General features: G+C 49.0%; 1 protein-coding gene across 1 annotated transcript in view; it reads left to right on the forward strand.

Annotated features, from left to right (window-relative positions):
• The first annotated feature begins 15,688 nt into the window (after positions 1 to 15,688).
• The window catches only part of ABCB9 (ATP binding cassette subfamily B member 9), a 33,876-nt gene continuing 22,876 nt past the window's right edge, over positions 15,689 to 26,688 (forward strand). The window contains exons 1-4 of the mRNA XM_074972787.1: positions 15,689 to 15,746; positions 24,204 to 24,852; positions 25,150 to 25,264; positions 26,427 to 26,557. Of these exons, the coding sequence (XP_074828888.1) occupies positions 24,255 to 24,852; positions 25,150 to 25,264; positions 26,427 to 26,557 (844 nt within the window). The 5' untranslated portion in view covers positions 15,689 to 15,746; positions 24,204 to 24,254. The remainder of the gene's footprint in view (positions 15,747 to 24,203; positions 24,853 to 25,149; positions 25,265 to 26,426; positions 26,558 to 26,688) is intronic.

The following is a 26,688-nucleotide window of genomic DNA, read 5'->3' on the forward strand; positions in this document are numbered from 1 at the left end:
TGGGGGGGGGGGGGGGAAGGGTGAGAAAACCTGGATTTGTGCTGGAAATGGCCCTACTTGATGATCACTTTAGATAAGCTGTTACCAGCAGGAGAGTGGGGTGGGAGGAAGTTTTGTTTCATGGTCTCTGTGTGTATATAATGTCTTCTGCAGTTTCCACGATATGCTATGCATCCGATGAAGTGAGCTGTAGCTCACGAAAGCTCATGCTCAAATAAACTGGTTAGTCTCTAAGGTGCCACAAGTACTCCTTTTCTTTTTTCTTTTTACAGTGTAGAAGGGCATTAGTGTGTTATATATGCTGAAAGCTCCAAACCGAGACACTATCGGAGAGTCTGGAAGCTGTAATTAATCCATTCGGTGTTTTCTTCAGGAATGGCAGGTCTGACTGAGGTGGAATGCGGCACCCAGACAGAAGTCCGAGCTGTGGAAGGGATCCAGGCTGAGACCAGGGCTGAATCCTTAGAGAGGTACAAGCAGGTGTACAAATACCTGGCCAAAGGCCGATATCCCAGGCACCTCACTGCACTACAGAAGAGGAGTCTCCGCAGATACGCCACCAAGTTTGAAGTGGAAGGTAAGTTTGAGGCAGTGACCTAACTGTAGGGCCTGATCGAAGGCCAATTTAAGTCAGTGGGATTCTTTCCACTGATTTAAAGGGGAACTGGCTCAGGCCCGTGGAGCTGGGTCACTTTTATCTCAACATCTGGTTTCATTTTGTTCGGGAAAATCCCTCCTCGCTCTCTTACACTCACGCATCGAGTGTGGCTGCTATAAAATCAGTGGATGTCACTGGAGGAATTGCCACCCACGCCGAGTTCTGTTCTCAGGCAGACTTTCTGAAGGCAGTTACGGCTGAGAACACCTTGCCCTTCAAACAAACCACGTTAGTTTTTAAAGCCTCCCGTGAACTCTGCAGTGCTGTAATTCTCAGCGAAGTCTCCAAGCGCCTCAGTCCCAAGGGAGAGGGTTTTCTGTGCTGCCTACTGTCATTCCACACGGCCAGGCTCTGCAGCTGGGGCCAGGCAGGGGGCTGGCCTAGACTCCCACTCCAGCCCTATGATAAGAGACTCCCATCCTCTGCAGCGGGGCTGGAACAAGTGGCATAGTGGGGGTGCTGAGAGCCATTGAACCACACAGCAAACCATGGATATGATGGAAACCACTTCAAGCCGGGGGGGGGCAGCACAGCAGCACCCCCAGGCCCAGCACCTGGGATCCTCTGTGGGTCTGGGCCGGCGGGGGGGAGGACACGGAACGCAGGCAGAGCTGTGGAGAGAGGCGCTCTGCGGCGCTCGGTGCCAAGCGACACTGATCCACGGACCCTTAGCGGGCCCCCGCCTCGGCGCTGCTGGTGTCCCTGTGAAAAGGGCCCGGCCTGGCCTGAGCTGCGGGAGGGGGGACGCGCGCGCGCGCGGTGCCTGGGCGGCGGCGGAGCCTCCCGCGCTGCTGGCCTCCAGCCCCCCCGAGCCGCCAGCCCCGGCGGGGGGCCCCGCAGCCTCCCCCATGCTGACCATGGACTCCGCCCTGCAAGTGGCCGAGGAGGAGGTGGTGGAGTCCTGCAGCCCCAGCAGCAAGTTCGAGGACATCTACCGCCTGCTGTCCGAGGGCTGCTTCCCGCCCAGCTTCTGCTCCATCAAGAGGAAAAACCTCAAGCGCTACGCTCAGAAATTCATCATCGAAGGTAACGCGAGGGAGGGGGGAGCCTAGCGCAGGAGGGGGGCACGGCAGCCGCCCCTACTGCCACCCCCAGGGCTCCAAAATCACGAGATTGGCTTTGAAATCATGTCAAATGAATAGGCTTGGGGTTCTTTTTATTTGCCTTCTGATTTTCGAGCCTGGGTGGCAAACCGGGGTCACATCTGGAAGCTTTCTCTGCAGCCACGAGGACTAGAAACTTACTTTTTCCTCTAAGAATGGAGGCTGAAATCATCACATATCCACCTGACTCCAGGAGCTGGGGCTTCAAGGAAAACAATTTGTTATCATGAAAGTTGGCAACCCTGAACTGCCCCTGCAGATCGCTGCCTCCCTGCACCAAACACTCCTGGCACATGCATGCTACACACCCCCCTTGCACCACACCCACAGCTCTGCACCTACACTCGCCCAGGCGGAGCATGCTCCTACGTACACAGCCAGGACTGACTCCTGCACGCTTTCAGTGGGAGGGCGGAGAGGTGTACGGGTCTGTTCTGTTCTTTGGAGGTTTTTATACCACACTCATCACCAGAGCATCTGAGCACCTTTGCGTAATGTGTTTACCGCTCACTGTAGGTAAACTACTATACTAGTAGTAGGTATAAGAACCTATATCGCATAGAGTAGAGAGAGGAATGTGGTCACTTATGTTCTAAGGAGAAGGTGAGTTTCAATAGAGCAGCCCAGTTCCTATAACCCTCAATGAGATTCCTTTTCTGTTGCTCTTTGGTGGAATTGGCTTCTAGTGACTCTGGAGGGAGGAAAGCTCTGAGAGCAGTAAAATAAAATAAAGTAATTTTGATGCATTCCAAGGGGTAAATTATAATTCTGGTTATAGGAAACCTCTGCTTAGAATGACGTTATCCTGGGACAAAATGACTTCCCTAGCCTGGAGAGTTCTACTGCGTTCTACATTCAGAAAATAGGTTATTGGGTTTATTTTGTTTAATTCTGTCTCAGTGGGTCCATGGTCAATTCTCTATTATGTTTCTTACGGTTTTCTCAGCATGGAAGAATGGCCTCTCGTTTGGGATCCACTAGCTGGAAGTTTTGGGAGTGTGCCTTTTTAAAAAAAAAAAAAAAAAAAAGTCTGAGCTAGCCAGCGTGCTGTGAAGTGCTGGTTTTGAGCTGTCTGTTGCTAATCCTCTTTCGTGTGCCACTGCAGGTGGCTGCCTCTATTATGTGGGACCAAAGAAGGAGGAAAAGCGTGAAGTCGTCGTGGATCCTGAAAGGAGGCGGCAGGTCTTCCTGGAAAGCCACTTCACAGAAATCGGGAATCATCTGGGACAGAAGAAGACAGTGCACAGGATTCAGAGCCGGTACTATTGGCTGGGGATTGTGAAGGATGTAGTAGACTGGGTAAGTACTAGAGCTGCTGCCAGGGTTTTAACCATGTCAGAGTCATGCACGCCCACAGAGACAGTTCAGGCAATGCTTCCAAAGGCACCTCCTTCCCCCTGCACCTCCATCAGGGTGATGTGATCTTTTGTGCACAGATGCCATGTGGCACTTGTGCAAACTCTCTGCAGATGAAGCTCTGTGGGGATAGCCCGAGTCACGAGGGGAATCATAGAACTGGAAGGGACCTCGAGGGGCCATCTAGTCCAGTCCCCTGGACTTGTGGCAGGATTAATTATCTAGACCATTCGTGACAAATGTTTGTCTAACCTGCTCTTAAAAATCTCCAGTGATGGAGATTCCACAGCCTCCCTAGGCAATTTATTCCAGTGCTTAACCACCCTGACAGTTAGGAAGTTTTTCCTAATGTCCAACCTAAACCTCCCTTGTTGCAATTTAAGTCCATTGCTTCTTGTCCTAGCCTCAGAGGTTAAGAAAAAATAAATTTTTTCCTCCTCCCTGTAACAACCTTTTATATACTTGAAAATTGTGATCATGTTCCCTCTCAGTCTTCTATTCTCCAGACTGAAAAAATTGGGTTTGTTTAGTCTTCCCTCATAGGTTATGTTTTCTAAACCTTTAATCATTTTTGTTGCTGTACTCTGGACTCTCTCCAATTTGTCCACATCCTTCCTGAAACATGGTGCTCAGAACTGGACACAGTACTCCAGTTGAGGTCTAATCTTGATGTCACCCTTGACTGGTGTGTCACTGGTTTTCCCTCCTGTTTAACAGGAAACCTGTTTAACAGGAAACTTTCACTTGCAGCTCCCCTGAGTTCCTCCAGAAATGCACTATTTGTGGATATGTTCCCATCTGCGCCCTCCCCACCCTGAAGCTAACACACCCAGCTGTTGCAGCAGAGCAGTTTGGGGCAAGTGGCTGGGAGAAGGTCACACACTGAATTGTGTCTTTCACGGGGGAAGAGGGCAGCCAAACAGAAATCTCTTTCAGGGGCAATTGTTTCTCCAGGGGGCAGAGACAGGTGATTCTCTGGGCTCCTTCTTTCCTTTTGAACCCTTTGGTGGTGGGTTTTTCATTTGATGTTGGGTTCATTGGAGGTATCCTTGGTTGTGCCTGGCCTTGACCATCCTGGATTCCTGCCAGAGCTTCCTGCCTTCTCCAGGGGGGACCGGAGCTTCCACCCACCTCTACATTTTGGATGGCTGGTTTTCTACCTCCGCTATCTCACCACCACTACTCACATGCACCTTAATCCCTTCAAAAAGAAAAGGAGTACTTGTGGCACCTTAGAGACTAACCAATTTATTTGAGCATAAGCTTTCGTGAGCTACAGCAAGTGAGCAAGTATAGCTCACGAAAGCTTATGCTCAAATAAATTGGTTAGTTTCTAAGGTGCCACAAGTACTCCTTTTCTTTTTGCGAATACAGACTAACAGGGCTGCTACTCTGAAACCTGTCCTTAATCCCTGTAGTGTCTGTAACCAGCCACTAGGGGAAGCTGAAGCATGATTTGAAAAAAGATTTATGCCTTCTCACAATCCAAACAACTCCAGCTCCTCCAAAGCAGAAGATTATCAACAAAGATGGGGAACACTTGCAAACTCTTGGAAAATTCTGATCTGGACCAGACCTTGCACCTTGGGCTTGCACCTTGGCCATCTTCATTTGGGGGTGTTCTCCTCACCCCAGGACTCCCTGACAGCAACTCCCAGCTGAGTCAGAGGTGGTCATATGTGGGCTTGCCAGGTCGCTGTGAGGTGGACTTCAGAGTGCAACTGCTCCAGGGAAAAAGGGTTCTTGATCTCAGTTGTGGTATGCAAACCCCAAAACGTATCCCACGAGGTTTAAATTCATAGGTTCCAAGGCCAGCAGGGACCATTGTGATCATCCAGTCTGATCTCCTGTATACCGCTGGCCATTGAACTTCCCAAAAATAACTCCTAGAGCAGACCTGTTAGAAAAACATCCAGGCTTGATTTAAAAATTGTCAGTGATGGAGAATCTGCCACAACCCTTGGTAAGTTTTTTCCAGTGGTTAATCACCTTCACTGTTAAAAATTGACACGTTATTTCCAGTCTGAATTTATCTAACTTTAACTTGCAGCCATTGGATCACGTTAGACCTTTCTCGGTTAGACTGAAGAGCCCATTCTTAAATATTTGTTCCCCATGTAGGTACTTATACAATGTAATCAAGTGACCTCTTAGCCTTCTCTTTGTTAAGCTAAATAGATTGAGTTCTTTGAGTCTAAAGGATTAGAAAACTGTGACAATCATTCTCATGGTTTTTCTCTGAACCCTTTCTAACTTTATCAACTTAACTTCTTAAATTGTGGGTGTAACAGGGTTCACTACTATGGCGCCTCCTTGTGGCCGCGCCTGAGGAAGAACTCTTGATCAGTCTGATGCCCATCCTTCAGTCTCTCTGGACTCAGGTGCTCTCTCTTCGTGTCTCAGGGTGCTCCCTCTTTGTGGCTTGGCCCTCCGTCCAGGTCACTGTAGGTTTCCTCTTCTGAGGTATCAAAGTCTCGGGCAGTCTTCCATTCCTCTGCCAAGAGTATGCCACTTCCCCAGTAGGGGGACCTGGGCCCACCCATTACTCCAGGTTCTAGCCCAACCACTCTATATCCAGCAACTATAGTCTAAGTAATCCTAGCCCCTTTACTGTTTCCCTAGGCTCTTTCCTACCTTCCTGTCTCTATCCTCTAGCCCATCCCATGTTACCACTGGAGCCTCCTCTGCTCCCTATGGCTACTTCACCCTTTCTTGGATTCTTGCCAGAGTCTGTATCTCCAGGCAGGATCCCAGGGTTCACCCCTCCCCCAAGACTCCTCTGTGTCTCTTATCGTCTCCCCTCCTCTTTAGGGAGTGGTGCACTGTTCCTTCTGCATCCCCTTTTCCTGCTTCCATTTTGTAGACTCGCTTCCTGAGTCTATGATCTCTGTACACTGTACTTTGTATCTTTTACAGCCCATTCTTGCTTTCCAGTCCTAGTTTTATACTAGCTCAGCCTGCCCCTGCTGAGCTGGGCTTCATCGCCCATCTTACCTTTTCAGCCCTGACTCTCCCCTAGGTGCAGCCTGTCACAGGGCTAATTGGCCCTTTTTACCCAGTCGGGCCTTTGTGAGGTAACCACCCCATCACAGTAGACACCAGAACTGGAAAGAGGATTCCAGCAGCGGTCGCACCAGTGCCAAACACAGAGGTAAAATAACCTGTCTGCTCCTACTTGAGAGTCCCCTGTTCATGCATCCCGGGATCCCATTAGCTCTTTTGGCCATAGTGTCACACTGGGAGTTCATCTTCTTCAGCTGATTAACCACCACGATGCCCAAATTGTTTTCAGAATCACTGTTCCGAGAATAGGGTCCCTCTCCGTGTAAGCGTGACCTACATTCTTTGTTCCTAGATGTATACGTTTACATTTAGCCATATTAAAATGCATATTGTTTGTTTGCAATCCAGAGCACTCTGAATCAGTGACCTGTCCTCTTCATTATTTACCACTCTAACAATTTTTGTCTCATCTGAAAACTTTATCAGTGATGATTTTATGGTCTCTTCCAGGTCACTGATAATAGCAGTAGATAGCTATTAGAGCCAAGAAGCAATCACCGCAGGACCCCACTGGAAACACCTGCTAGATGATGATTCCCTGTTAGCCAGTTTTTAATCCATGTAATGTGTGCCATGGGAATTGTATATCATTCTAGTTTTTTAATCAAAATGTGTGGTACCAAGTCAGACGCTTTACAGAAGTCTAAGTGTATTACAGCAGCATTATTACCTTTATCAACCAAACTTGGGATCTCATCAAAAAAGATATGAAGTTAGTTTGACGGGATCTATTTTCCATATAACCCATGTTGATTTGGATTAATGACATCATCGTTTAATTCTTCATTAATGGCATCCTGTATCAGCCGCTTCTTTATCTTGCTCGGGGATCAATGTCATGCTGACAGGCCTGTAATAACCCAGGTCACCCTGTTTACCCTTCTTAAAAATTGGCACATCGTCAGCTTTCTTCCAGTCTTCTGGAGCTTCCCCAATGCTCCAAGGCTTATGAAAACACTACATTAACGGTCAAACCAGCTCCCCAGCCAGCTCTTCTAAAGCTCTTCCCTGGCCCTGCTCATTTAAAGTGTCTAATTTTAGTAGCTGCTGGTTAACTCCCTCCAGGGGTACTAGTGGAATGGGAAGAATTTTCTCATCACCATATGATGAGACTATATCATCTGTTTGTTTTTTCCCCAAATACAGGAAAGAAATGTTTAATGAACACTTCTTCCTTCTCTGCATTATTAGTGATAATTTTACCACTTCTATCTAGTAATGGCCCAATACCATTGTCAGATTCTCTCTGTTCCTGATCCATAGATGCTGGATGTTTCCAAGCAGCATGCTTCAGCTTTGACTAGTTGGGTGCAAATCCAGGATCCTGTGCAGAGCCTGAGGATGCAGCTTGAGCACAGGCAGGTGCTCTGATGGGGTCATGCGATCTCGGGGTGGGGGCATCCCCCAGGTCTTCGAGCAGCGACAGCCATAGCCTCAGGGCTGTTGTAGCCTCTCAGGGAGATATGCCCACTCTCCATGGGGGGCACATTTGGCAGGTGGCTGCCAAAGGCATGACCTTCCCATAAATTCTGGCCTGCACACCAACCCAGCTTGAGTCCCTTGTGCTCCCTTCATCCTGGTCCCCACTATGCAGTGGAATCCCAGTTTGTTCTGGTATTTCTTAAGCCTCCTGTGGAATGGGGAAAAATCTGCAGTAAAGCCAGACGAGGGAGGTTATTGAAGAGGGGGGCGGGTGTCATTACATGCCACACCAGTTCAAGCTGTGCTAATTTATTTATTTACTGTAGTTTCTCGACTCTAGGGAACATCTTGTGTTGAGAGAGGGGCTCAGAATCCTGGGGCCATTCCATCCATGACTAATGGCTTCACAGTAGGTCAGGTCTGGGCCTAGCAGAGTTTGACAGCCTCTCTGGAAAGTCATTGGGCCGCGCTGTTTGCTTTTCAGATCAAAATGTGTGAAACCTGCCAGAATGCAGAACACAATAAGAACATGTCGCGGAAAGTGAGGCCTGTCAAAGTGGAGTCGCCCTGGGAAGTGCTAGGACTAGACATTCATGGTAAGTCATTGGGATGAGGTCCTCCCCCTGCCTTTCACCAATAAACAGGCTTTTCCTCTGTTGTTTGTAGGAAACCTGTGCAGACTGTCAGTGGATAAAGAAAGTCTATCACTGTGTGTGGAGCAAAATCTACCAGACTCTGCACTGAGGGAGAACCAAGGGTGAATTTATCTGCCTGCTAAAAGACAACCTGGTCCATGCAGTTTGCTGAGCATCTTTTGATAGGACTTAACACTTAATAGGAGCTCTGGGCTCTCACTGCCACCCAGGATTGGGACCGCAATGAAGATTTCTGTGCTGACAAAAGTTACTGAAATTTGACAGCTCAATGCCATTGCACTGCAGACGTCGTCATTTCGCCGTGACGTTCTTTGCGCTGATCATTTTGCTGTGTTGTTCCTTATCTTCCTCGTTCGTGTAATATTATGGCCTGGTGTTGATTTCGATTGACACTTGTTTTCGCAGGACCTTTTCCAGAGACAAGCCGGGACAATACGCACATACTGACTGTAACGGACTATTTCACCAAATGGATCGAAGCTGTCCCACTGCAGAAGAAAGATGCCTTATCGGTGGCCAAGGCACTGGCTGCAATTTTTTACAGGTGGGCTCTTCTGGCTCTGGCTCCTGACACTTCTGATGTGTTTTGTGGACACAGTACATTTTTACAATACATGTACACTTCTCTCTGCCAGTAATATTTCCCACTCTGAGATTCTGCTATGGATGCTAGGGAGTGCTTTTCAAATGGTAATGAATTCTTCCTCACAAGGCACCTGTGACATATACCCATTAGTATCTCTGTTTTCCAGATGGGGAAACTGAGGCATAGAGCAGTTATTTGAGTTGCCAGAAGTCTATGACAGCTGGTGTCCCCTGATTCCCATCCCTGTGCATTAGCCACAAGACCATTCTTCCTTCTTTAGAATAGATATAGGGCCTGATCTTGCTCTCACTGAAGTCATTTGAGGAGTGTTGCCACGGATCTCAATTCAATATGAATTGGGCCCTAAAGAGTAGAGGAGGCATGTGAAACCCAGAGACTCTGGTGTAACTAGAGAAGATGGAGAGATTTGTGCCTCTAATCCCAAATCTCTTCCCCCTCAGCCAAACCATCTGCTTTCAGATGATTCTTTCGTTACTGAAAAGATGGACACAGCAAATGTTCCCTGCCCCAAGGGGAGGTTAGTTTGTGACTGTCCATTTAATAACGAAAAAACCAAATACCTGCTGACCTTGGCCGAGAGGCCTTTTGTGGGTGATCACTGCAGAGCTTTCCCTGTATCTAAATCAGTGCCTTTGTCAGTCTTCCTTGTCCCATAAGGCAATGTGAGAGCAGCTTTCGGGGAACTGAAGGCTTGAGTTTGATGAAATAAAGTTGGGTTCTATAATTTTCTTTCCTCCTTTTTGTCCAGGTTTGGCGCATCCAAGAACATCTATTCCAGTCAGAGCTGGGACTTCTGCGACGAGGTGGGTCAGACACTGGGGTGAGGCGTGTAACTGTGAAAGTGCCTCCAGGGGGGAAAGCTGCGTTCTTCTGTGCAGCATTCTATCCCAGATCCATGTGCAAAGTGCAGTACGTGGGTTTTGTACAGGGGATTTCAGTGGTGCTTGGGGGGCAACAGAATCCTCTCCCTGCTCCAACCCAGGGGCAGAGTGCAGGATACCCATGTGCACTATAGTAGCAGCTAGTGCTCTGCACATCCTCTTATGGGAGATCTTGACCAATGGCTCTGCGAAGTTGACCATGCATGCAGTCTTCCTCCTCTCCACAATGGGCAGAGGGTGAGGAGTCCCAGCTGGTGACCTATTCATAAACTCTCCTACCACACAATGGCCTCCCACCGGCTACACATGGTTCTAGATGGCCCCAAACATAGTTACTATTTATTTATTTCAAAAGCCGTATGCAGCATGATTCATTCATGTGGTGCTTTGCACACCCTGCTAAAGTCTCCCCCCCTGCCCTCAAGTCCTTTCAGTCTACAGGGAGGATTTCTCCCTAAAATTGACACTTCTCACTGTTGTCAAGCAATGTGGGTCTCAGGTTCATCTAATTTCATCCTGCAAATTTACCATTTTCCTTCAGACTCCCTCACTTCATTTCTGATCTGATTTTGGCAGCCACTGTCTCATGAACTGCTGGAATTCAGTGCCTTAAGCCATTTGAAAGTACACCTGAGATATGGGCGTTAAATTTGTCCCTCCACACCACTTCTGGGGCAACAGCACTTTTTACAGTGCTGGTTCACTGCTGAATATAGCCAATCTTGGAGCTCAGACCAGTGTGATCTTTACCCTCTGAAAGCTGTGAAATGATTTTTGTTGTATTAAACCTAGTTGTTCAACTGATTTTTTTTAAATATTGTTGTTCGACTGATGCAAGCCTCTGCTCTTTGCAGGTGAGCCGGTGTTTATGTGAGCGCTGGAATATCTCCCAGACGCTGACCCCTGCCGATTCTGCTCATTGCCCCGGCCTGGACAACTGCACCAATGAGTTGCTCAAATCCTCCATCCGAAATGTGGTGAATGAGAAGCCAAGCGAGTGGGATGACTATCTCGACCCGATTCTCTTTGACTTCCGTACATCTGTCAGCTCCGTCACTAAATACACCCCGTTCTTCCTGATGTTTAACAGATATGTCTGTCTTTCGTCGGAGGTAACTTTTCGAGAAAGAAAAGCCAATGCAGATGTTCTCTCTTAATGCAAATAAAAACCGTTGGGTCTTGTCCATGCCTTTCAGGTTGAGTTTGTCAAGGACTCTAAAGAGCAGGGTGCTGCTCCCGGTAAAGTGGATGGCCTCCCACCATTCACCGCAGCTGTTCAGGAGCAGCAGAATGCAGTGAAAGAGATTGTAAGTCACATTGCGCTTTGGAATCCTCTGAGAGGGGTGGAGAATTTGCCACACGTGGGGGGGGGAAGAAGGGACGTCCACGCACCAGGGTTGGCACCATTCGATATGTCTGCTCGTTGGCCAGCATGAGCACAGGAGGGATGTTGCAGCATGGCACCAAGGTGGGAGCTGAATAAGGAGACTCCTCCGGGGCCCAATCTTATGAAGTGCTGAGCGCCCTCAAGCCCCACTGAAATCAGTGGGGCTTGTGATTGCTCAGGAGCTATGGCTGGGCCTGGCCAGTGCGCTGGCTCACATCTGTGATATCAGGATAATGCGTATTGCCTGGAGTAGCACAGGGAATCCTTTGGTGGTGTGTCAAAGGGTCACATGGGAAGCCTGATGTCAGGGGAAGGTTTTGGAGGGTTGCAGAACCCACCCCGCATTCACCCCACAGGGGCAGCTCTTGCAGTTCTAGTCCTAGTTGCAACCTGACGCATGGGGGTCACAGTCCTGCTCAGGTTTGGCTCAGCTGCTGTCCTGCTGACCTAATGATGGGGACCAGCCAGATCTGAGTGGGTGGCATTGAGCCCCGTGCACCAAGTTGCAAAGCCCCCAGTCAGAGCAACTGGCCCAAAGCTGAGCAGTGCTGCGACCCCGGAGGTCACACTGCCTGGAGTGGGGAGCTAAGCCCAGCCAGCGCCATGGGACAGGAGTCCCAGGAGCCGCTGCTATGGTATGCATGGTGTACTTATCTAGTGCTTATTATGTTAATGTGAACCTTGCATAGCATGGGTAAGAAATAGTTAGGAAGCCAGATATTTTTTGCACTGAAGCTATTTACTGAGTATTGACAGACCATTAAGCTTTACAGATGGGTCCTAAGTCCCAAAAGGCTGAGAACCACTGGCCTAGTGGATCAAGCACTAGACTGGGACTCGGGAGAGCTAGGTTTGGTTCCTAGCTCTGCTACTGACCTGCTGGGTGACCTTGAGCTAGTCACTTCACCTCTCTGTGCCTCAGTTTTTCTTTCTCTGTAAAAGGGGCATAATGCTATTGACCTCTTCTATAAAGCACTGTGAGATCTATGGATGCAAAGTGCAATGTAAGAGCTAGGTGGTATTGTTATTTGAATTGGTCGACTTGGTAAGACTGTCTTTTTTTCTTATTCCAATAGGATTTTGATTCTCTTTATTCTCTAGTAATTGTAGTAAAATCTAGTGTGACAAGATGAGGGCTGAGAGCCTGGATCTCTGGGCTCTACACCTGACTTTGCCAGGTAGTGTGACCTTGGGGGAGTTATTGAACGGCTCTGTGACCCAGCTTCCCCCTTCTGTAAAATAATGATAACAATTCGGTTATGTGTTGTGAAGCAGGGCAGGTTCTAACAGCCAGACTTAGGGGATGAGTAAGCTTCACACTGGTAAGTGACTCCATCTGAGTCTAAACTCACCCTCCGATGGGCTGGAAGAGAGGGATATAGCAAGGAAAGCAACCAACAGGAAAGTGTAAGGAAGAGTCCGTTATAATACCCACCCCTCCCCCAGCATGCAAACTATACCAACTTAGACCCCCTTATACCTAGTTACAGACCTGTAATTCACACCCCAGCAGCATCCCCACGGACTACAGCCCTGCAACTCATTGGCTTTTTGGTGGAATGCCTTGTTCTAGGTCAGCGTAGGTGAGAGAATTGGCATATGCTGACATATGAACTTAAAGCAAACTGCTTGCACGTGAGAGAGGAGAGGTTTTAATTAACCGGCGCCGCAGAAACCCCCCATTAACTGACGTGATCCCCCTTTGCAGGTGATAGCCAACATGGCCGCAGCTTACAAGCGGGAGCAAAAGAGTGTGAAAAGGAAAACGAGGAGCCTGCCCTCCCTCGCCTTTAAAGTGGAAGAGGGCGTGTTCGGCGGCAACACAAATGCATCCCTGAAGAAGCTGAAGAAGAGCCAGTTTATGGCATTTCAAATTGAGACCGTGCTGACGCCCGAGCAGAGTATATCCGGGGTGAAGAAAACCAGCTAAACTCCGGGGTCTAACTCCTTGACATCCTGCTGTTGTCTTGGTAACCTTAGCATGAAGTGTTCTCGTAAGATACCTGTGTGGAAGATGAATGCTCAGACCTAGGTAGCGGTGTGGGAAGGGATGGTTAACGTTAAGATCTGGTGTGTCTGAGCATCTATATGGCCCCCCCCCCCCCCCGCTGTCGTGCCAGAGCCCCTCCCGGATTTTTCCATACCACATCCCAGAGAGGTGTCGTTATTCCCACTTGACAGACAGGGCACAGAAGCAAAAAGCGTTGAAGTGACTGGCCAAAAGCCCCACAGTGAGCGTGATTAGGATTGCTCTCACGTTGATGTAAATCAGGACTAACGCCATTACATTTTATGGGGGTAAATGAGAGGAGACTCGGAGCCACTAGGCTGTGGCAGAGCTGGAAATTTAACCCAGATCTCCTGAATCCCAGGCCATTGCCTTCGCCTGAAAATCGTCCCTCCTACCATCAGCCTAGATCGTTGTTGCACCGGGTCCGTGTGTGTCCCTTTTGGATGTGTAAATAGCCTGAAATCTACACATTCATCTTGGAGGGGTACAACCCAGAAAATGAGAAGGGTTTTTCTCTGATTGTCCAGGCAGAGGGAGACTTGGCCTTGTGGTCTTAGCTTTCACATCCTACTCTTCCCTAAAACGGAATGAATTCTAAGAGTCTTATGCAGTCAGTTCCCATATTGTCTGGGGTTATACAGTATAGCATGCAAGTCCAGGAAGTGCTGGGGAATGTTGACCACTGCACTTGTGACAATAAACAGCCTAGGTGTTAATATTGTTTTGTATATAAAGTAACTGCGTCCGAGCCCTGTGATAAGGCATATACAGGGGAAGAGATTACAACAGTCTCATAGTTCTGAGATATGTGGGCTATTCCGATTTTGAAAGGAAATATTTATATGTCAGTTCTTGGACTTCTTGAAACTAGGTCCCTCACAACTCTCACCTAGGGTTAGGGGTTTAATTGAAAATCCTCGTGAGCTGATTCACTGTTTAAATCTAACTCCTATTTTGTATTTTCCTGTTGCTGGAGGCTAACGAAGCACTGTAAAGAATAAAGCATTTGGACATTTTTTGTAGATGATAACTTCTTTAATTTGTGTACCTTCCGGGCTGCCTGTGTGGTGGTCTGGGGTAAATTAGATCAGACTTTTGTTGCTGGACAGGAAGAAGGGCGTGTGCAGCTGGCTAGTGAACTTCTCTCTTTTCTGTAACACTGCCCAAGTCGCCCAGGAGAAGGCAAGATGTGCATGGGAGAACAGGGCTCATTCCAGTCTTGACCTGCTGTGTAACTCTGCCAGGGCAACGTGCATGTTTGTTACACCAGTTTTCTCTACACTCCTAGTTTAACTCATTTTGCCTCTTTACAACAAGATCATCCCTGGATCCTACTGTGGCAGGGAAAGCAGATTGATTTCACGATGGACAAAGCAATCCGAACTTTCCCTTTGGGCCAGCTGCAGAAACATTTTCACCCCATGAAAAGGACATATAAAAATGGGGAGTGAAGGAAGCTTTCACTGGAGGATAAACACCAAGGTGAGGCCTTTTTGGCCAGGGAGCCGCAGGCCCCAAGAGCCTGAAACAAGAGGAGTGCAGCCATGAGTTCTTCCTTCTCTCCTGCTCTCTGCCACGGGGGAGTGGGTGCTGTTTCCGCACCCTCTGCCCTTGCTCCTGAAAGGAAGATTGGAGAGGGCTGTGAGTTGCCAGGCCGGCACAGAAGGGGGGTCGGGGGTAGGGAGGTTGGTACAAAGGCCCTGAACACGGCATAGGTGCTTGCGTTGATTATGCCCACGGCCTGCTGCTCTGCTTCGCTTTTCACTTTAAATCAGCATCACCATTTCATTCGTTCAGCCTAAAAGGAACAGGGTCTGGGCAACACTAGGGCCCTGGCAGCTGAACCCAGGCACCTCCTTACGCAGGAAGCTGGAAGGCCCTGGCTAGTGCAGGGTTAAAATTCAAGGGACGTAGCAGGAGGTCCCCCAGCATCGATCCCCAGTCCTGCACCCTGTGTTTACAGCTCCAGCCAAGCTTGGCAGCTGTGGATTCCCCAGGGCCACGTTACCCTCACCCTGCCCATCCTGAGTAAATCCACCCCTGTGCAGGGCTGGAGGCTGCAGCCAAGGGCTATGGCAGCAGGGTCCCCTGTTTAGCAACCCCTAGTGCAAACTGCAGGGTTGCCAAGCCTCCAGGATTGTCCTGGAGTCTCCAGGAATTAAAGAGTGTCATGTGATGAAACCTCCAGGAACACGTCCAACCTAAACCGGCAACCCTAGTGCAAAGCCCTAGGGGGGGCAGCCAGGAGGGGTAGGGCCAGGAGCTCACCAGGACTAGGCGGACGCGTTTGCACAAGCCCCAGCTTGCAGCCCCGGCTCTTCCTGTGGTCAAGCAGCCGGTGCAAGCCACGGGCCAGGGCAGGGTCCCTCCCCAAGGGCCCCAGATGCTCTAAGGTCAGGCCAGGCACGTGGCCGCAATCTGGGTGCGGTGCCTCCCTTCCAGGCCCCACCCTAGGACAACCACCAGCCCTCCGTCCCTCCCTCCCCCCAACCGGCTGCAGAGGTGGGAGGGTCCTGATGATGTCACGCGGACAGGCTCCTCCCACTTCCGACCTTGTCCTGCAGGACCGGGGGCCGGGCGGCTCCGCAACGCTCCGAGCCAGGTAAGAGCCGCCGGAGCCCCGGGGGCAGCACGCGGCGCTGCAGCCCCCCTGGTCTGGGACTCTGTCTGCAGGGGCAGCTCGCTGTACCTGCTCCAAGGCGGGGGGCGGGGGGGGGCTGAGTTTGGGGCTCCCCCTCCCCCGGCTGCAAGAGGCTCAGAGTCTCGCTGCCGATTGATGCAGGACCCGCAGGATGACGGTGTGTTTGGAAAGATCAAACCAGGCGGGCATCCGCGGGACAGCTGGAGCATGCACTTAATTCCCTTTCCTCCAGGGCAGCTGGGGACTTGACTCTGCCTGCGTCTGCTGGCGCAGATCGGAGCTCGGACGCCCTGGCCGCTGTCAGAAAGAGAGTGGGAGGGTATCCCTGGGTCTGATCCCGCCCTCCTTTTATATGGTGCAAATCAGGTGTAACTCGAGTCCGAGTCAGGAGCCAGATCAGAATCGGGCCCCTTGTGCTTTCCCGTTTGCGATAAGTGCTGTGCATTGTGTAGCTTGTCAGTTGTGTTTATTTGGTCTGGTCCCCCTTCAGACACTCCCCTCTTCTCTCCCCCCCTCCCCCCACGTTAACATTGCAACAAAACAATACATGTAGACACCCGGCTCTGAGTTCACGGCATGGTGCTATAGTCATTATGGGCCACAGTGTGGTATTCCAAAGGTTCATTTTTCTTCCTACAAATCTTCCAGTGCGTCTGTCGTTAGGGAGTATAAAGGGAGTAACAGCAACGATAATGACAGGTTTCAGAGCAGCAGCCGTGTTAGTCTGTATTTGCAAAAAGAAAAGGAGGACTTGTGGCACCTTGGAGACTAACAAATGTATTTGAGCATAAGCTTTCGTGAGCTACAGCTCACTTTAATGACACCAGTACATTTAATTTCACATTTAGATAGTCTTCTACAACATTTTCTATAACTGTGAAATAACTTTATTAATGGAACATGAACTAGAATTATGATACTAAGCACCATTCTGGCTCTAGCCAAAACAAAATTCTGCAGAGGGCTCATTATAAAAATCTATATGATCAACAAACTTTTTTTTTAAACTAAAGAGTAACATACCTTATATTCCTTTCATTACAGTAACATCATAACAGTAGAGTTCAAAAACGGATGTGCAAGTCAAGACTGTTTTAGTGAGACCTGTTTAATGTGGCATATCAAGCAATTCGTTTGTTACAATTGTTTTCCTCTTTTGATTTGGCTAAGCAAGGTCAAATAGACTGTAATTGTTTCTAATTTATATCACTTTAGCCAAAAGGCAAATGCCTTTTCCCTAATCTGCTATATGTTCTCTTTCCTTTGAGTTTGATGAGACAGGGCACTTGTTAGAAATCATATTTATAAAACTCTGCATCACATGGAGTTTGTATGTGGCCAAAGGAATGGAGGAGGGGATATGAAGGTTTTTAGCCTTAGGATTTGTCGCTGATTTGAAACAAGCACAGACTGTCACCAAAAGTCCTTGTATCTGGATGGTTGTTCTAGTGCAGGGATAAGCAGCCTTTGGCACGCGTCCGCAGGTTTGGCCGATCGCAGCTCCCACTGGCCACGGTTCGCCGTCCCAGACCAATGGGGGCTGCGGGAAGGGCGGCCAGCACATCCCTCAGCCCACGCCGCTTCCCGCGGCTCCCATTGGCCTGGGACGGCAAACCGCAGCCAGTGGGAGCTGTGATCGGCCGAACCTGCGGGCGCTGCTGGTAAACAAACCATCCCGGCCCACCCGCGGATTTACCTGGCGGGCCGCATGCCAAAGGCTGCCGATCCCTGCTAGTGTCCCGTAGGAAATGAGATTGTGGGTCTCAGTCCAATTCCTCTAATTGTGAGGTGTCCTCATTACAGCTGGCACTAACTGGCACCCCTGAGGACACTCTCAACAGAAAGGCCGAGTGGTGCATGGAACCTGAATCCCCCCCCATCCCCACCCCGCAGGGCTGGAGCACATTGGTGAGGCAGTGGGGAGGAGTTTGCATAGCTGCTGGATGGAGGCGTTGTCAATCCAACATCCTTCACAAGCACTACAATTTGCTTGTTTTTGTTTTTTTTTAAAACTGTCTCAGCGTAATAGGTGGTTTTAATGCACAGAAGCTGGGAAATCCACAGTAGTAGAGTCTCCAATGCAGCTAACATCTAGGAGGGGATGGGCAAACTTTTTTTGGCCCAAGGGCCACATCAGGGGTGCAAAACTATATGGAAGGCCGGGTAGGGAACGCTGTGCCTCCCCAAAGAGCCTGGCCCCTGCCCCCAATCCGCCCCCTCTCACTTCCCGCCCCCCTCAAACCTCTGACCCATCCAATGCTCCTTGTCCCCTGACCATCCCCATCCAACCCCCCCTTCTCCCTGTCCCCTGACTGCCCCGACCCCTGTCCCTGCCCCCAGACAGGCCCCCCCATGACTCCCACACCTATCCAACCTGCCCTGCTCCCTGTCCCCTCACTGCCCCTATCCCCACCCCCAGACAGGCACTCCTGGGACTCCCACGCCTATCCAACCCCCCCCCCCCCGCTCCCTGTCCCCTGACTGCCCCGACCCTATCCACACCCCCGCCCCCAGAGAGGTTCCCCCGCGACTCCCACGCCTATCCAAACCCCCCTGTCCCCTGACTGCCCCCTGGGACCCCTTGCCCCTTATCCAAACGCCCCCACCAAACCTCTGCCCCATCCAACCACTCCCACCCCCAAGCTGCTCAGAGCAGCAGAGCCCCACCGCCCAGCCAAAGCCCGCCACGCTGCCCGGCAGGATGGTCCCACAGGCCATAGTCTGCCCACCTCTGCTCTAGGAGGATCTGGACATTCAGTCACTTTTGTTTATTTGAAATAGTATTTAAACTATCAAGGTTCCAACTACTGGAGCTGCACCCGGTGCCTGTTACACAGGGAGTCCAGATGCTATTGCATGCCACAGATAACATGTCAGTCCAGTTCTATTCTGGAAGGTTATTTGGGACACAGGGGAGTCTGTGCTGAGTTCCTAGTTAGAAATCTTTAGTTTTGATTGGAGTGTCTGATGCCCTTTCTCCACTGGGTCCCAATCCTGCCGTGAAACAGCCACTCCAGCCCTGCTGCTGGACGCTTATGTCCTCAAGTTTTCACACACAGACCTTCATCCGATTGCTTTCTTCTCCATTGCTTGCCCTTGCTGTCTCCTGAAGGAAGCCCTGCTGCAATTCGGGGTATAATGCAGATTTTAATGGTGGTGGAAAGACAAACAGCATTTACTGCTTAGATCATAATCAGCCTTTTTTGCCCAGGAAAATAGAAGGAACATTAGTAAAGGAACTAGAAACCCTCCATTCTCCAGGGTTCACGCGTGTTGCAAGGTTGGCCTAACCTAAGTGTCTCTATTGGGCTCCCTTCGAATTCCAGATCCTCCTCACTGGGGGTGGGGTGTGCTGGGGTGAGGTTTTGGATGGGTTCCAGCCTGAGAGGTTGATGATGCCAAGCTTGTGACAAAGGCCTTTGCCCTGGGGAGCTGAGCCAGGGAGATGGCCAGGATTGGAGAGAGCTGTAGGGGTCCTGAGACCAGCTAGCATGAAAAAGGGGTGAAGCCCAAACAGAGCAAGAGACCAATTAAGTGGAGCTGGTGCGGGGGTTACTCAGCTGTCAATGTCTGGGGGGGTTCAGAGCACTTCCCTGCAGATGGGGATCTGGCACCGGGGTATTTGGAAGTTATTCTGCTCGTCCCAGCTCTTGCTGGCTGGATCGTTAGCGGTTCCTACAGGAACAGACCCTGGCAGCGGGCATGGGTCACTGCATGTGTAGTGGACAGCAATCTACAGATCGAATAAGTTAGGGGGAGATTTTCAAAGGCACAAAGGGCAGTTAGGTGCCCAACTCCCACTCACTGCCCCAGGAAGTTGGGTGCTTAATTCTCCCTTGTGCCTTTGAGAAAAATGCCCCCCTCAGTGCTTGTCTACCCAAGAAAATTGACCAACACAGCTAAAGCGGAGTAACTGTTATTCCAGTCATTCATAACTGTTCTGCTATAGCTCTGCCGATCAATTTCCACGGCTAGACAAGCTGTTGGAGAATTATTTTCTGAATAATAGATGACGATGATAAACCATGACGTTGGCTGAGGCCTCCAGTACAAAGGCCCTGTCTGCTCCACATGGGCATCAAAGGTCACAGGCACCTTTCATTAGAGGAAAGGTTTCCCCCAGTCTCTTTGGAACGCAGACGGGACCGCATTTCTGTGACCCCTGCAAGAGCTGCATAGGAGAAGGTTCTCACACAAATAATGCTTTCAGTGGTCTCAGTCGAGTCACTGATTACTCTAACCCAGGGCATGGCCATGCTACCTCTTGTGAGGCTCCTTATTCTACCCATCTGGTAAACAGCATTTACTCTTCATTATTTATTTGTGTTCTAGCCTCCACAGACCCCCATGGTGACCAGGGCCCTGTTGTGCTAGGCACGATACAAACACGTGGGAGGACATGTGCAATTTGAAATTCCTCATCTGCTGGTTGGTGATTGATCATTCCTGTTCTCTCCCTCGCACAGTGTTAGCTCTGGGCACAGACTGGTGCAGAGCCTGCATTAGGATCAGGTAGGCACAAATTGGAGCTAGTTGTCTTGAGCCAAGGACTCCAATGGTGGTTAAGCTAGAAAGCCATTACAGTGCTTTTCCTGCAGATCCAGTAGGGGGAGCCAGATGGTTAATGAGAGATGGTTAGCATGGGCCAGAATTTCAAAAGAGTGGCGCTCCTATTTAGGCCCCTAATGAATGTTCTCTTTGAAATTCTGGCTATTGATTTAGGTGCCTACATGGGAGCTGTTGGATGCTGAGCTCTCCTGAAAATCGGAACCTGAATGTTTATTTTTGTGCAACAGCATGAGCCAGTCCGTGTCTTTGGATCAATCGACTGCACCGGCACGAACAGGACCCGGGGAAAGTGCAGTGGTGCACATTTGTGCGGTGAGATTTTAAAAACAGACCCCGCATTCTTCGGAGTCCAATCAACTGAGTAATACACCCCTGAAGTGGCTGGTGCTGGTGCTGCCCAGAGCTAGCCCTGGGTTGTCGGTTACATGCAGTGACTTTTGTGTTAAATTAAACATGGCACCCTGTGCTTGGATAAATACACATTTTAAGACAGAGTATCCCCAACACCTACCTCTTGTTAACATTGCTCTGGCTTTGGGTTTCTCATTGCCCAGTCTTGGGGGAGAAGCCTCATTCTTCGATCTTATGCCCCATTTTGTATTACACAGCAGGGGAAAGTAATCTAATCTTCTTTCTAGTGTTTTTGAGACTGTGGAGTGTGTCCTTTATGGACAGTGGTGATTGAAACTGCCTGCTCTCTTGACTGTTTGAAATCCAGTATTTCAGGCATTTGATTGCCTATTTTATACCTTTGGAAAAAGGGTGAGAGAGGACTGGTTTGCTACCGTAGGATCGGTATTTTCAATAGAAAAGCTCCAACAGAAACTTCAAGGGTTTTGAAATTTGTTGCCTAAAAATGAATTTCATCTTAGCCTGGAAGGAATTGGGATTTAGCAACATTTTAGGCCACTTTTTAGATTTTAGACTCAAAAATAAACATAGGGTTTGTGGCTCTTGAGACGTTAGGTATTTTTGTTCTGTTGCTCCAGACTCCAAAGATTTTATGAACAGGCAACCTTAATAGTAGATGATGCTTAATAGCCACAACTTTCCTTCATCTCCAAGCTTTCCTCAGAAAGGTACTGAGCTAATTCAGACCTAAACCAAGCCTGACCTCCAGTGGCCAGCTCCAGGGCATGTCGGCACACGGGCTGGAGCACTGAGAATGAAGCTGTCCTATTGGTCCTGGTCTCCAACTGCTAGGGAAGGACCGGTTCTGTCCCAGTGCTCCATCTCCATAGTAACAGACAGAGGCGTTGAAGTGAGAAGGTTGTTACTTTATTTGCCCTTTGAATTTTGTAAAGCATTGGTATGGTTTATAATGAAAATAGTAAGGACCTCTGGGGTCAGGAACATGCTGGCATTGAATGAGGGGCTGTGTTTACAGCCGGTGTATTAATTTAGATAGAGAATGAATGGGCCGAAGATGTTAATATAAGACAGTCGCTGTTCAGTGTTAAACAGCGTTAAACAAAGTTCGGGGTTCGGTATAGAGAGATCTCAGCCTGATTAGCACTATGGCAAACATGCCATTACGTTTTTTAACCTTTTATTAAAGATCTGGAAAAGCCGTTAAAGCATTTGAAATGTGAAGCATTCAGTAAGGCTTTCATTTTAACAACGTTGTTTGTTCCCTTTCCCTTTAGCTGGAGAGAGTTTTTAGAAGGAAAAGCCCCTCGCTTGGCAGTCTCTTAGATGGTATCGAAGATGGTAAAAACTGGCCTTTTGGGAGGAAGAGAAGCAGTGAGTTGAGATAGTCTGATTGCTCTTAAAGTCTGATCCCATTTCATCCCCGGTGGTATCTGGGATTCAGCTGGAGCTGGCAGAAAGGAAGTCTTATTTGGGCCCCTCTTCTTTGCCCATTCCAGTCAGGACATCTCTCGGGATCAAGGCCAACAAGGACTGGGGTTCCAGGACATGGTGAGGGTGGCAGCCATGACGGTAAAGCTCACTCCAGTAGACACCGTCTGTTCTTCTCTATTCCACCCTTCCCTCTAAGTCTCTTTCTTTAAGGACCCCCAGAAGGAGTGGTGGGTGGAGTAGCCCAGCCCTTCATTATTTTGTCTACCAATTAGGTCTAATATTGGATATCCCAGTCTTGGCTCATTAATTTTTGGTTCCACATCTTCTGTCTTTACCAAGCATGATTTCAGTGGCATCACTGGATTCTATCAACATGGCCTTTTTGTTTAGACTAATTCAATCTTTTTGTCTCCCTTTCATACCTCTTTCCATTAACATTTGTTGTTATAAGTTACTGTGACATTTGATGACCTTTCACGTACTTTTCGTAGCTGAGCTCACAAGTAGGATAAATTTGCAGGCCCGATGATCAGGACAGAGCACATGGCTTTCAGCATCACCAGCTATTCCTTGAAGGCACTAATGTAGGTCCAGGCTTTAGGTTTTCTTTCTCTTGAAAGATTGCATTTGAACTATCTTTTGATTAGTTCATTTGCTGTCTATGAAAACTTAGTTTTGTCAGGATCTGACGGTTTTTGCAACCCGAACAGACAGCAGGTTGGGGTCGTGCAGGACACTTGGAATGAAACTGATGTGGGGAGCAGAGGGACACCAGAACTAACCAGTTTATTTTCGTTGAGAAGTGCCAGGAGTAAACACAGCATCAGTAGTGTAGAGTAAAATAGACTTTTCGGGTGCTGCCTGGTTTGAATCTAATGTACTATTAGCAACCAAGGGAAGGAAATATTTTTGGCCTGAGTGTCCACCTGTAAATGTGGATAATGTTCCACACCCTCCTTTGGAAAGCAGGTGTGAGTTAAAAAGCGTCAGAGAAGAGCTCGGTATTATTTATTCTTCTACCCGCCAGGAAATGCCCTGCTCATGGCTTAAATAGTCCACTGGCTGCTGGCGCCCTTGGGCAGGTTTTCTACCTTTGCTTTTGTTGGCTGCTGCATTCCCGCTTGGACACACCTTACGCTTTCACACTGCCCTGGACAATAACCAGCCCTGGTGGCGCAAGCTGTCCTTTCAGTGTCTAGAAACTGGGGTCCATCCATCTGTCTGATTTCTAGCCTCTGCCACCCACTTCTGTCTCTTGCGGCAAATCCCCTCATGAATCATATTAAAGAGCTCTTTTCGTGTGGGCACAAAGAACCGGCCCTCTCTCTCTTGCTGGTTCGCAGTGGGGAGCTCGCAGCAGAGGCGTGGGGGAACGCTTCCTGTCGCACACCCACCATGTCTTTGGAGAGCTGAGTGTCACCTGGGTCTTAACTGCAGCCACTCTGGCTTCAGGGACCTGATCCATCCAAGAAACATGAATAAATATAGGTTCTGGGGTAGGGATGGTGCATGTCAACTTGGAGCCTGTCCATCTTGATGGTTTCCCTTTACCACACAGTGCTCCTGTGGAGGAAATGGAGAGGCATTGCAGAGACATTTCAAAACAATTTGCTTGACAGCATGTTCTGGGGACCTCCTGGAACCTATTGTTAACACCGTGGTGCTGAGAATTGGGCTGGGCTGGCACTGAAGAGAGTAGCTGAAAACACACCATGACGCAACCTGTAGCCTAGAAATAATTCTCGGCCCTAAAAATTGGAACAGTGGGGTCAGCCTGAAAAGCAGGATCAAACTCAGGCCTGCATGAAGGCATGTTGTACAGCTGTGGGATCCCCTTCTGCCAGCACCTTGGGGTATCCTGATCTGGGAGGGGATGGCAGGGAATTGGCCTCTGGGAAAACCAGAGCTCTCACATGAAACTAAACCACAGTGCTCCACAGCTCTTGGTCCCCCTCTCTGCCATTTCATAAAGGTCACTAATAATCTTGTGTTGTTCCTTTCCACATCCCAGGAAGGACTAACATGGAAACTTTTACCTTGAACTAGGAGTTGCTCTACCTCAAACTGCAATCTACCTCGCCCCAGGGTCAGCCGAAGATGAGAGTCTGGAAGGCTGTGGCTACCACTCTAGTGTTCACCGGCGTGGACGTGCTGGTGACCACGCTGCTGTACGTGCACAGCCATAGTGGCAAGGACGTTGTCCAGGATCTGAAGCACTTCAACGTCTTTAATTCCATGTTGGACGTGTGGGGGGCATGTCTGTACAGGAGCTGCTTGCTGCTTGGCGCTGCCATTGGGGTTGCCAAGAACTCGACCTCTGGCCCCAAGCGCCTGAAAGCATCCCAGACCTTCATCACCTCGGTCTGCCTGCTGGTGGGCATTTATGCCCTGGTCAAACTGCTGCTCTACTCGGAGGTCAGGAAGATCATTAGGGACCCCTGGTTTTGGAGTTTGTTTGCATGGACGTATGTGTCGCTGGCTGCAACTTTCTGCCTGTGGCAGCTGCTGTCTTCCGTGACGTCCTCCAGAGAGGCCTTGGGGGTCAGTTCGGAGTCCCAGGCGGAAGCAGAGGAGATATGTGACCCCAGCCCTGTTCCTGCGTCAGGAGCCACTATCCATAAGCTGCTGTCTTACACCAAACCAGATGCTCTCTTCCTTGGAATAGCCGCTTTCTTCCTCCTGGTTGCTGCTTTGGGTGGGTGAACAGAGTTTAAAGGGACATTGCCAAGATCAAAATTCCATATTTTCTATTAATATCAGTTCTATAAAAATCAGACCTGTCCACCCTGATGAAATCTAAATATTTGGCTTAAACAACCTTTTCGTCTTTGTCTCACACCTAGATTATCAAGGCCAGAAACACCTTCAAAGATATTACTGTTCCCAGAAACCAGTTAAACTCCACTGCTAACTTTTGCTTTACCCGATAGCTCTGTGTTTGAAACCCTGTCTCTTGTTCTAATCCACCTTCTCTTATGCTTCTCCCATACAGGGGAAACATTCCTTCCTTATTACACTGGCTTGGCGATTGATGGCATAGTCATCCAAAAAAGCATGGATCAGTTTTCCACTGCAGTGGTGATTATGTCGCTTCTTGCTATAGGAAGGTAACTGCAATAGATAGATTATTTGTGCCTCAGTTATAAGAAGCTTATTATGTTGAGGTTTAAACCTTCTTCCATAGTATTGTCCTGAACTGGCTAGTGTTTATATGAACCACTGCTTGATGGATTAGGAACTGCTCAGCTGTGTGTTGCAGGTGGGAAGCTGCTAGCAGCAGTTCTCCTTTATCTCAGGTGGCGGGGATGTGTCCTTGTGGACCCATAAGATGTAGGTAATCCCTGCTCTTGCTGCGCAGTTGTGAGTGCCCACAGTGTGGCAGCAGAATGACAACTGTGAAGCCTTAGATGGCCATGACTTTGTTACAATATTTACAGACTCAAGAGGGAGTAGGGAAAGAAACATCTTAAACGCTTGGTTTAGTTTTATCTTTCAAACATCCTTGCAGAGGACGAGGAGATTCAGAGGCAAGGCTTTGGCATCCCTGACTCTTCCCTGGTGACAGCTGCACAAAATAGGCAGTTGCAGTTTGCAGAGGGACCAGATGTCATGCCAATGTGTAGGTTAGTTTTGGTTAACGCAGCTTTGCGGCCCTAAGTCACTTGGAGTTCAGGGGTGAATGAGCCCCGGATTGAATGGCCACGTGCATCCTGCTTGCCAGTAGAAATGACATGGAGTTTTTCATGGTTTCCATCTGAAACTGTGAAAGGGGCCAGGGCTCAACTGAAAGGTTTTTCGTTTTGTTTTTTGCTTTGTTTAAGATTAGTTTCTACCAGAACCAGGTTAAATCAGCCTGATTCTGGATTTTGTAACAAAAATTTCTCTTGTTTCTACTCCTGACACTTGGGTGTTGCCTAAAACAGGATGCACAGTGTTCATATATAGTGGAAGCGTTGTCTAGTACTGATAGCACACACCTGAGACTCTGCCACTGACTTGGCCATGCCACTTTCACACTTGTGTGTCAGTTTTCCCGATCTGTAAAGTGGGGATAATGAGATCCATCTCTGGGGTTGAGGGGTGTTGTCAGGCTAAATTAGTTGTCTGAGCAGCTCTTTGAGATCCTGGGATGAAAGGCACTGTCAGTACAAAGTAATATCATTGGCCCCTGTTTTGATATGTTTGTCTGGGGTGTGATGGGGCTTGTATGTTGTGCTAAGGAGTGGATTTTGTGCACACTGTTATATAACGTCTCTTATCTGCAATTAGCTCATTTGCCGCAGGTATCCGGGGTGGCGTTTTTACGCTCATATTTGCCAGGCTGAATATTCGACTCCGCAACTGCCTCTTCAAGTCGCTGGTCGCTCAGGAGACAAGTTTCTTTGATGAGAATCGCACAGGTTGGTATCTCTCCATCCATGAGATCAGTTTCTCTTTCAGCGGTCCAGCCTCATCCTCGCGTGGTGATGGTCTCTGGGAGGCAAGTGTGCTTGGGACGCCATATTCCCTCTGTGTCTCAAGATATGAGAAT

Source organism: Natator depressus, chromosome 15 (assembly GCF_965152275.1).
Source record: "Natator depressus isolate rNatDep1 chromosome 15, rNatDep2.hap1, whole genome shotgun sequence".
NCBI classification, from domain to species: domain Eukaryota; kingdom Metazoa; phylum Chordata; order Testudines; family Cheloniidae; genus Natator; species Natator depressus.